The sequence below is a fragment of the Melanostigma gelatinosum genome (genome assembly GCF_949748355.1).
Source record: "Melanostigma gelatinosum genome assembly, chromosome: 9".
In the NCBI taxonomy this organism is placed as follows: Eukaryota; Metazoa; Chordata; class Actinopteri; order Perciformes; family Zoarcidae; genus Melanostigma; species Melanostigma gelatinosum.
Genome location: NC_136642.1, coordinates 1029276 through 1039763, shown reverse-complemented (window position 1 = coordinate 1039763; position 10488 = coordinate 1029276). Strand labels below are relative to the sequence as shown.

The window sequence follows — 10488 nt, the reverse complement described above, 5'->3', positions numbered from 1 at the left end:
ACTCTGACTGTGAAAACTACAAACCCATCTACGTCGTGTTTTTAATGTTTGTTAAATTCTCAGTAGTGATACTAAATGATGCTTATTATACATATTACACACAAAACACTTTAAAAACTCTAAAACAATCATTTAAAGGAATCATTTATTTTTTGGTATTGTGGTCAGACACATAACGCTGATGACCGTAATATGTGTGCTATTTGTTATGTACGTTGGTACGTAGAGGGTGATAAGAAGCTGTACATGGAGGGACTTAGGACCCAGGGGAGTGTAGGTGAAGCATGGAACCTGTAGTCTGTACCGTGGCAGTAACCTGCATGAGGAAGTTAAGCTGATAAAGAATTGAGTTAAGAGCAGTTTGTTCTCTCGTGCTTCATTTAAAAACACAACAATATGTATTTTAATATCGATGGATCCTGTGACGAGACGATCGCGAGCATGTATGTGTGTGTGTGCGTGCGTAGCAGCAGCAGCAGGAAGTGACGCCACACAAACAGCTGTTCACCGCTCGCTGCCCAGTTCTTGTGTTAAAAATGTCGCTTAATAACAACAAAAAAACTGCGTTAACGCGCGATAATATAATTGTATAATTGTAACTTGCTCAGCACTAATATATACATACAATAGTGTATCAACTAAAGATAAACAACATTTTTAACCCTCTGATGTCACAAACAGCTGATGAGCACATTTCACTGTGATGATGTCAGAGTCTCTCTCTCTCAGATTAAGACGGAGCAGCAGACAGACAGGCTGTCCAGGCTGTAACAGTAATCTCAGGGGTACCCAGAGGATGGACAGGTACGTTTGTGATGGACAGATGGACCGTCTGTCACTCACCTGCATGTTCCTCTTGGTGATCTGCTGGCTCAGGTGGACTCGGCCCGTGCTCGGGTCCACGCCCTTCAGCGGCACCACGGCCTCGCCGATGACGTCGTCGCGGGCGAAGCGGTCGAAGCTGAGCACCAGGAAGTGCAGCGTGAGCTCGTGCAGCGAGCTGTAGGCCACGCCGTAGAAGGTGAAGGTCTCGTCGAACAGCGGCTCCAGGGTCTTCCTCAGCACGCGGGTCTTGACGCGGTGCTTCTTCTCCGGCAGGATGGTCATCTTCACGTACGGGTCCGAGCTGCCCGCCTGCTCGTCCATTGCGGGGAGCCCCCGGGCCCCGACGACGGTCACCACCAGGGCCTTCTTGGGGAAGTTGTAGTCGACCGTGAGGCTGATGGCGCCCAGACTGGGCTCGGGCTCCGTCTGCGAGGAGGCGGGGCTGAAGGGGGACGCCGTCTTGCTGCTGGTCTGGCTGCTGCTGGCCGAGCTGCTGTCCAGGCAGCAGTAGTCGGCGCGGACCGGCAAGGCCCGCTCCACCGGCCCGGCGGGGGGGACGAGGTGACTCATCTGTAACTGCCCCGGGACATCCAGGATGTTGTTCTCAGCGTCCACCAGCACCATGCCCCGCCCAGAGCCGCTAGCAGCACCGACACCGGTGCCAGCGGCAGTGGAGCCGCGCTCTCCGTCGCGGTTGGAGCGGTCCGCTCGCCGGATGCCTCGCACGATCCTCTTGCTGCTGCTGAGGGATTCTGGGTAAATGCTGATGCCCTTCAGCATGTGGATGAACTTGTACGGGGGGTCTTCCGCGTCGCAGTAACGGTCGCCGTGCAGCTTGTAGCGTCCAGAGCTGCGCAGGTAGCGACGTTGACAGAAAGACCAGAGCAGAACCAGAACCACCACCACCAAGACCAGAACACCAGCTCCCAGGAAGCCCGCCAGGACCGGAGACATGGCTGAGAGAGAAACACCAGAACAACCATTTAATAAGTACAGATATATAAGTGTAACTAAAGTTGTATCGTTAACCATCAGAGTGTAAATAAAGTTTTATCGTTAACCACCAGAGTGTAAATAAAGTTGTATTGTTAACCATCAGTGTAAATAAAGTTTAACGTTAACCATCAGAGTGTAAATAAAGTTTAACGTTAACCATCAGAGTGTAAATAAAGTTTAACGTTAACCATCAGAGTGTAAATAAAGTTTTATTGTTAACCATCAGTGTAAATAAAGTTTAACGTTAACCATCAGAGTATAAATAAAGTTTAACGTTAACCATCACAGTGTAAATAAAGTTTAAACGTTAACCGTCACAGTGTAAATAAAGTTTTAACGTTAACCGTCACAGTGTAAATAAAGTTTTAACGTCAACCATCAGAGTGTAAATAAAGTTTTAACGTCAACCATCAGAGTGTAAATAAAGTTTTATTGTTAACCATCAGTGTAAATAAAGTTTAACGTTAACCATCAGAGTATAAATAAAGTTTAACGTTAACCGTCACAGTGTAAATAAAGTTTCACGTTAACCACCAGAGTGTAAATAAAGTTTTAACATCAACCATCAGAGTGTAAATAAAGTTTTAACGTCAACCATCAGAGTGTAAATAAAGTTTGAACGTTAACATCACAGTGTAAATAAAGTTTAACGTAAACCGTCACAGTGTAAATAAAGTTTCAACGTTAACCGTCACAGTGTAAATAAAGTTTGACGTTAACCATCAGTGTAAATAAAGTTTACCGTTAACCGTCACAGTGTCAATAAAGTTTTACTGACTCAGTAGAACATGTGTTTCTAGTCTCTGATCATGTTTCATTGTAAACAACCAATCAGAGGAGAGCTAGTAACGTTAGCAGCACCGCTAACGGCTAACTAACGGAGGTTCACTTCAGTGACACTATGATGCCTTCAGGCTCTGCTCAGTGAACATGAGTACTGGCTGAAGGTTCATTATAACGTTATCATGATGTGTTCACATGTCATCTGTAAAATGTAGTTTTGGTGATAAACTTGAATAAATCCAGTAGTTTGAAGATGTTTTCACGTTAATATAAAACAGATATTAGAGATGAATTATGATGTTTAACTTCATAACACCAGCTCTAAGCTCATTATTATACTTCATTAATAACAATAAGGATTATAAAAATATAATCTATGATTTCCTTATTTGAATTATTTGACTTATTTGACTTTAACGAACAGTGACATCATCGTTAATTGTTGACATCACCTGACATGCTGACGTCATCTTAAAACATGCTGACGTCATCTTAAACAGGAGGAAGAAGAGGAAGAGTTTGTGGAGGTCTGCTGTGTACAGAGTATTGTTGTCCTCATCTGACATCCATACACACACACACACACACACACACACACATTACCGTATTGGCCTGAATATAAGAGCACCCTGATGATGAGAACAGCTGTTTGACGCGTCTCTCTAAACTTAAATAGCAGTGGGGGGCGGGGCTTAGCCGAGGCTCTATCATTTTTAATTAATTTATATTATTTTAAAGTTGTTTAGTATTTATTACCTTAGAGTAAGATAATACAAAGTTTGTTTCTTATCTTATAATCTTGCTGCTGGTCACTGAAAGTTACCAAACTTAAATTTAGTTTATTGTTGTTATGATGTGGGGTGTTTCACGGACCCAAATGCAGACTCAGACAGCAAAGTTCTATTTCAAAACCAAGGTTCGTTTATTTCTCTCAGTCAAGGTAAAAGACAGGAAATGGACAAAGTCAATAGGAGGCGTCTCCACGCCTCCGCCCGGTTCCAAGCCGGACAGTGGCTAATCCTGCTGAGCGGCCGACGAAGCCGACAGGAAAACTGTCAAACGTCAGTACGGGGGCGCGTCCTCGCGCTCCGCTCGGATCTCAGCCGGGAAGTGGCCGGTCCGCGTCCGCGGCCGGCAGGCAGGCCGGATCGTCTGTGTGACACCCGAGGCTCGACACAGGAACGCCAAGACTACACAGTTGATCTCCGAGGAACGAACTGGAAGGCTTCCTCGTACAGGTGAAAACCAGAGGCTCGACACTGTACGGCAGGCAGGTCGGAAAAACGAGAGGCAACGTTAGTAGCGGATCTTCAGAGAGTGAACAAATGGACGACTCACGGGTCGGAATACCAGGTAGGTAAACGGACGGACTGACAACTGGGATGAGAGTGACAGGAGTATTTATGTCAGCTGGAGGCGATCACCGGAGATGAGGCACAGCTGTGCCTACGGAGAGAGTGGGCGGGACTCGTAGGAGGACACTACTGAGGGAAATACAGCAGAGCTAGACACAAATCCTCACAATTGTATCTTTATCACAACAATCTTCACATTACCGAAATATTACTTTATACTGTACTACATCTCAAAGGTACATGTTGTACTTTCTACTGTACTACATCTCAGAGGTACATGTTGTACTTTATACTGTAGTACATCTCAGAGGTGCATGTTGTACTTTATACTGTGCTACATCTCAGAGGTACATGTTGTACTTTATACTGTACTACATCTCAGAGGTACATGTTGTACTTTATACTGTACTACATCTCAGAGGTGCATATTAACAACAACACAACCCAGAAGAACCTCCTTCATGTTGTTGACAACGTTCCTTCAGACTCCACACGATGATGTCATGTTTTGGAGAGAGCTGAAAGCAGCTGAGCTCGCTGACTAGCAACACACACACACACACACACTGGTTGAACCAACAGAAGAGTTTCTGATCTGCAGCAACAGTTTTAATTCTCCACATGAAATACTCGGTCCTGATTGGCCGGACGTGAGCCAATAGGGAGCCGGGCGCTCCACTAAAACACACCCCCTTTTTATTAGGGGGGTGTCTATGAACACTTTTCATAGACTGCAAACCTTTTTATTCACCGCGGGAGTTTTCCTCATTCATTCTGGTCGTGTTTACATCCCACCTCAGGCCTGTGTGAGCGAGGCTCTCCAACCTGGCTGAGCAGATCACCAACATGGAGCACAAACACCCAGACTCCCTGCTCATTGTTCTTGGGGACTTCAACAGAGCAAACCTCAGCAAAGAACTGCCGAAATACAGACAACATATTTAGTGTAGCACCAGGGACAAAAACACACTGGACCACTGCTACACTGTCATAAAGGACGCATATCGCTCAGTACCCCGTGCAGCTTTGGGACTCTCTGATCACTGTTTGATTCATCTTCTCCCGACCTACAGGCAGAAATTAAAATCTGCAAAGCCTGAGGTGAAGACTGTGAAGAGATGGACCAACGAGGCAAAGCTGGAGCTACAGTCCTGCTTTGCCTGCACTGATTGGAGTGTTTGTGAGGCTGCTGCTACAGACCTGGATGGGCTCACTGACACTGTGACATCGTATATCAGTTTTTGTGAGGACGTGTGTGTGCCGACTAAAACCTTCTGCACGTTCAACAACAATAAACCTGGTTTACTGAAAAACTCAGCAAACTGCCCCATCAAACAACCATCTACACCAGGGGTCCCCAACCTTTTTTGCGTCACGGACCGGTTTCATGTTATAAAATATTTCCACGGACCGGTGTTACGTCCCTACTGGTTTCTGGACCTACTGGTTTTCCTTCTGTGCGCGTGTTGTGTTCGCTTAACAGCTGCAGCGGTTTTCTGCCTCTGTCACACTTTCACAAACATATTGCTGGAGATCTAAAAGACACATCTCATATCAATTGCAGGGATTATGATTGTATGAGTGAGCACTGCATCACAGCCACGTATGAAGAAATACATGGAAGAAAATACATTTATGGAAAGATCGCAACAACCTGGATTCGAACTCTGTCCAGCAAAACTCCCACTTGTACTTGGTAATTTAACATTTAACACCGGCAGAGTTGTTGTCCCAAACATACTTTTAAGGCCGTCGTCCTTTTCAAGCTCCAGCAGCTGATCTCCCTCTGGCACGGATAAGCTCGATTCACCTGGTTTGTTCACAAATGGGTCGCGGATCCATTCCTTCGCAGTTCGTGGGTCTTTTGTGGTTGGGAAGTAACGCTCGTGACAAGCGTGTTGACATGTGTCAAGAGAGACAGGCGCATGTAATTGGGAGAGAATCCGGTCATTTTTCAAAATAAAATATCTTTCCGACTCTGATAATCAATGAAATGAAAAAAAGTTATTTATTCTTTCTGTGCGGCCCGGTACCAAATGACCCGCGACCCGGTACCGGTCCGCGGCCCGGGGGTTGGGGACCACTGATCTACACCCCCTGCGTCCTCATCTCTCCCAACCGACCCCCCACCGGCACTGAGGATCTGCGAAGAGGATGTGAGTCGGCTCTTTCACAGACAGAAGATCAGGAAGGCACCAGGTCCAGACAGCGTGTCCCCCTCCTGCCTGAAAGTCTGTGCTGACCAGCTGGACCCATCTTCACAAAGACCTTCAACCGATCACTGGAGCTGTGTGAAGTCCCCTCCTGCTTCAAACGCTCCACCATCATCCCGGTCCCCAAGAAACCCTCCATCACAGGATTAATGACGACAGGCCCGTCGCCCTGACGTCTGTGGTCATGAAGTCCTTTGAAAAACTGGTGTTGACCCACCTGAAGAACATCACAGGACCCCTGCTGGACCCCCTGCAGTTTGCCTCCCGTGCAAACAGGTCGGTGGATGATTCAGTCAACATGGGTCTGCACTACATGCTGCAACACCTCGACTCCCCAGGGACATATGAAGGGTTCTGTTTGTGGACTTCAGCTCCGGGTTATCCGGACCATCAGCACTGGACCACCCAGGGCTGTGGTCTCTCCCCACTGTTCTTCTCCCTCTACACCAACGACTGCACCTCAGAGGACCCGTCTGTTAAACTCCTGAAGTTCTCAGAGGACACAACGGTCATCGGCCTGATCAGGGACGGTGATGAGTCTGCGTACAGACGGGAGGTTGAACAGCTGGTCCTCTGGTGTGGTCAGAACAACCTGGAGCTGAACAAGCTCAACACTGTGGAGATGACAGTGGACTTCAGGAGGAGCCCCCATCACTGCCCCCCCTCACCAGACTCAACAACACTGTCTGCTGTGGAGACCTTCAGGTTTCTGGGATCCACAATCTCCAGGACCTGAAGTGGGCCCCCAACATCAACACCATCAGGAAAAAGGCCCAGTAGAGGTTGAACTTCCTGCTCCAGCTCAGGAAGTTCAACCTGCGTCAGGAGCTGCTGATCCTGTTCTACTCCATCATCATCCAGTCTGTTCTCTGCTCCTCCATCACTGTGTGGTTTGGATCGGCCTCCAAACAGGACAGAAACAGACTGCAACGGATTGTTACGTCTGCGGAGAGGATCATTGGTTCCAGCCTGACCTCCATCCTGGACTTGTACACATCCAGAGTCAGGAAACGGGCTGAAAGATCTCTGCAGACCATCACACCCTGGACACAAGCTGTTCACCTCCTCCCCTCTGGAGGGCGCTACAGAGCTCTGCACGCCAAGACCACCAGACACAGGAACAGCTTCTCTCTGCTGGCCATCGCTCTCATGAACAATAAATAGCTTATACTACACTATTGTCTGTAGGTTGATGTTCACATGTACATATATAAATATATACACACTCTTTTTTTTCTCTTGGATATATATTTATACAGTATTACAGCTAAATGTTTATACCTACATCCGTTTTACTTTTTTTTGCTGACCTTTTTGATTCTTTATACATATATTTTTCTTGTTTATTGTAAATTTGTGTTTGTACATTGAGAGCGGAGTGGAAACCGGAGACAAATTCCATGTATGCGTAAGCACACATGGGCAATAAAGCATCTTCATCTTACTTTAATTATTTTATATAGATACATACTAACAATATTTTTACACTGTGGTAGTCGTACTTTTAGTGTAACAGAGTATTATTACACTGTGGTAGTACTACTTTTACTGTAGAAGAGTATTTTTACAGTACGGTATTCGTACTTTAACTTGTAACAGAGTATTTTTTACAGTGTAGTATCTGCTCTGAATACCCCCCCCCCCCCCCCTCACAGTAGTACTCCGGGTTCAGACATGACGTCACCCCAGATACCCACCCCGACTGGCACGCGCACGCACACCGATGAGGCCTGCAAGAGGCAGACGCCCTGTTTGATGATGACGTTATTATTCACATTCACAACATTACTTTTCAATCAAAGCTTCACTTTCAACACATATTTAATCTACATACGTTAGGTTATATTGTATATGTTTATATGTATTGTATATATATATATATATATATTATGGTTGATTTGTTTTTATTTATCGATTTCATCCAACCTGTCTGCTGTGAGATAATCTCCTTTAAACGGGTTCAATGGAGTCAGACACCGATGAGTGACAGTGAAGAGGCAGAAGCGTGAAACATCATCAAATAACGGGTGTTTCCATCATAACGGGCCGTTAAACTGGGTGAGATGATGACACGTGGACATGTTAGTCAATGCACCTGCTGTAAGAACACACAACGTAGAGAAAATGAAACTTTTAGTGTTCTAAAAAGAATTATTTCGACGTTAAAGGGTCTCACCGTAGGCGGGTCCAAGCTCGATGATGTCCGCCATTTTGTGTATTAGTGGCAGAATGCGGTCCTGACGGAGCAGGGAAGGAAGAGCGCAGAGATGGAGAGAGACAGAGAGAGCGAGAGAGAGAGAGGACACCCACTGGACTATCGGTCCTGCTTTTTGTGTTTTTATTTCACATCCATAGAGAAGCTGCGGGGGGAGAAAGAGAAAACAAGACCGAAAACCAGCCTCTGATCCGGGGGAGAGAAGACGTCTCGTATCCGCTGAAGGAGCCTCGTCTCTTCTGCCTGGTGCGCAGTGATGATGCTCGCGCTCGGATGCAGAGAGGCTGCGCGGAGGAGCTCGCGATGAGACTGAAACAAAGATGGCGTATTAAAGAGCGACAACTCACTCCGCGGGGGAAAAAATGAGCGGTGGTGGAACGTAACTCGGCACTAGATTTACGAGTAATTAAGAACAAAGTCAAGGTACTTGTACGTTTTACTACACTGCATCTCAGAGGTAACTATTGTACTTTTGTACTGTACTACATCGCAAAGAAAACTACTTATTTCCAGATGTGTTGATGTTGTATAAATGTCTAAATCACATGGGATCATTTTATACACGATTTTGCACATATATTGAGACATATATCTTTATAGATATTATATATATATATAAAGTAATAATAATAATATCTATTTATTGGTTCCCAGAAATGTGAGCAGAGTGAGACGTCACTACTTCATCCTCCTCATTGGACTGGTCCTCGCGGCAGTGGAGGCCCCGCCCCCTTTTTCACGATACCACAGTGTTAGATAATAAACAGGAAGCTTTACTTAAATGTACATTTACATGAATTATTACATTACGTTACATCACATTACAGTCATTTAGCAGACGCTTTTATCCAAAGATACTTACAGTCGGTGTATTCAACATATTCAAGAGAAGTCACCAGAAGTCATGAGTGCATCTCCTTCAAACAAGCATCATAGAGCATAAACCAGAGCAGACGTACAGAAACAAACTAGTATGAATACAGTAAGTGGTGAGTGAAGGCTCAGGTAGGCCTTCTTGAAGAGGTGAGTCTTCAGCCTGATGAAAGATGAGCAGTGACTCTGCTGTCCTGAGGTCAGTGGGGAGTTCATTCCACCACTGAGGGGTCAGGACAGGAAACAGACGCGACCGGGTCGATCGGCCGCAGGGACCTCTGAGCGACGGGGCGATCGGTCGCAGAGGCAGCAGAGAGAAGAGGTCGGGTGGGGGTGTAGGGCTTGACCACGGCCTGGAGACAGGAAGGAGCTGTTCCCTTCACTGCCCTGTAGACCAGCACCAGAGTCTCACACTGGATGCTCTTACTGGAGCCAGTGGAGAGAACGGAGAAGGGAAGTTGTGGGAGAACTTGGGGCGATTGAACACCAGGCGAGCTGCAGCTTTCTGGACAAGCTCCAGAGGTCTGATGGCCGACGCCGGAGCTCCGGCAAGTAGTGAGCTGCAGTAGTCCAGGCGGGACATGACCAGAGCCTGGATGATCACCTGCACCGTCTCCTCAGTGAGGAAGTGAATCCTCCTGATGCTGTAGAGCAGGAATCTGCAGCAGCGTGTAACCGACGCAATGTTTGCTGAGAACGACAGTTGGTCGTCCAGGCTCACACCCAGGTTCCTCACAGTCTGAGTCGCCGTCACCACGGTATCATCAATGGTGATGGACAGGCATCATCAATGGTGATGGACAGGTATCATCAATGGTGATGGACAGGTATCATCAATGGTGATGGACAGGTCTCATCAATGGTGATGGACAGGTATCATCAATGGTGATGGACAGGTCTCATCAATGGTGATGGACAGGTATCATCAATGGTGATGGACAGGTATCATCAATGGTGATGGACAGGTATCATCAATGGTGATGGACAGGTATCATCAATGGTGATGGACAGGTATCATCAATGGTGATGGACAGGTCTGTGAGGGCAACCCTTCACCTGGAGGAACAGCAGCTCGTTCTGTCAGGTTCAGCTTCATACTGTACTGTACTGAGCAGTGTGGGTGTACAGTGTGAAGAGCAGGGGGCCGAGCACACAGCCCTGGGGGGCTCCGGTGTTCAACACTATGGTGGACGAGGGTTTGATGTGCTGGAAAACCTGTTTCTCAAAG

At 46.6% G+C, this 10488-nt stretch overlaps 1 protein-coding gene across 1 annotated transcript in view; it reads right to left on the bottom strand.

Annotated features, from left to right (window-relative positions):
- Nucleotides 1-8634, bottom strand: part of syt11b (synaptotagmin XIb) — an 11316-nt gene extending 2682 nt beyond the window's left edge. Inside the window, exons 1-2 of the mRNA XM_079274623.1 lie at nt 8349-8634; nt 844-1781 (exon numbers count right to left, since the gene is read on the bottom strand). Of these exons, the coding sequence (XP_079130749.1) occupies nt 844-1781; nt 8349-8382 (972 nt within the window). The 5' untranslated portion in view covers nt 8383-8634. The remainder of the gene's footprint in view (nt 1-843; nt 1782-8348) is intronic.
- Between the last annotated feature and the right edge of the window lie 1854 nt (nt 8635-10488).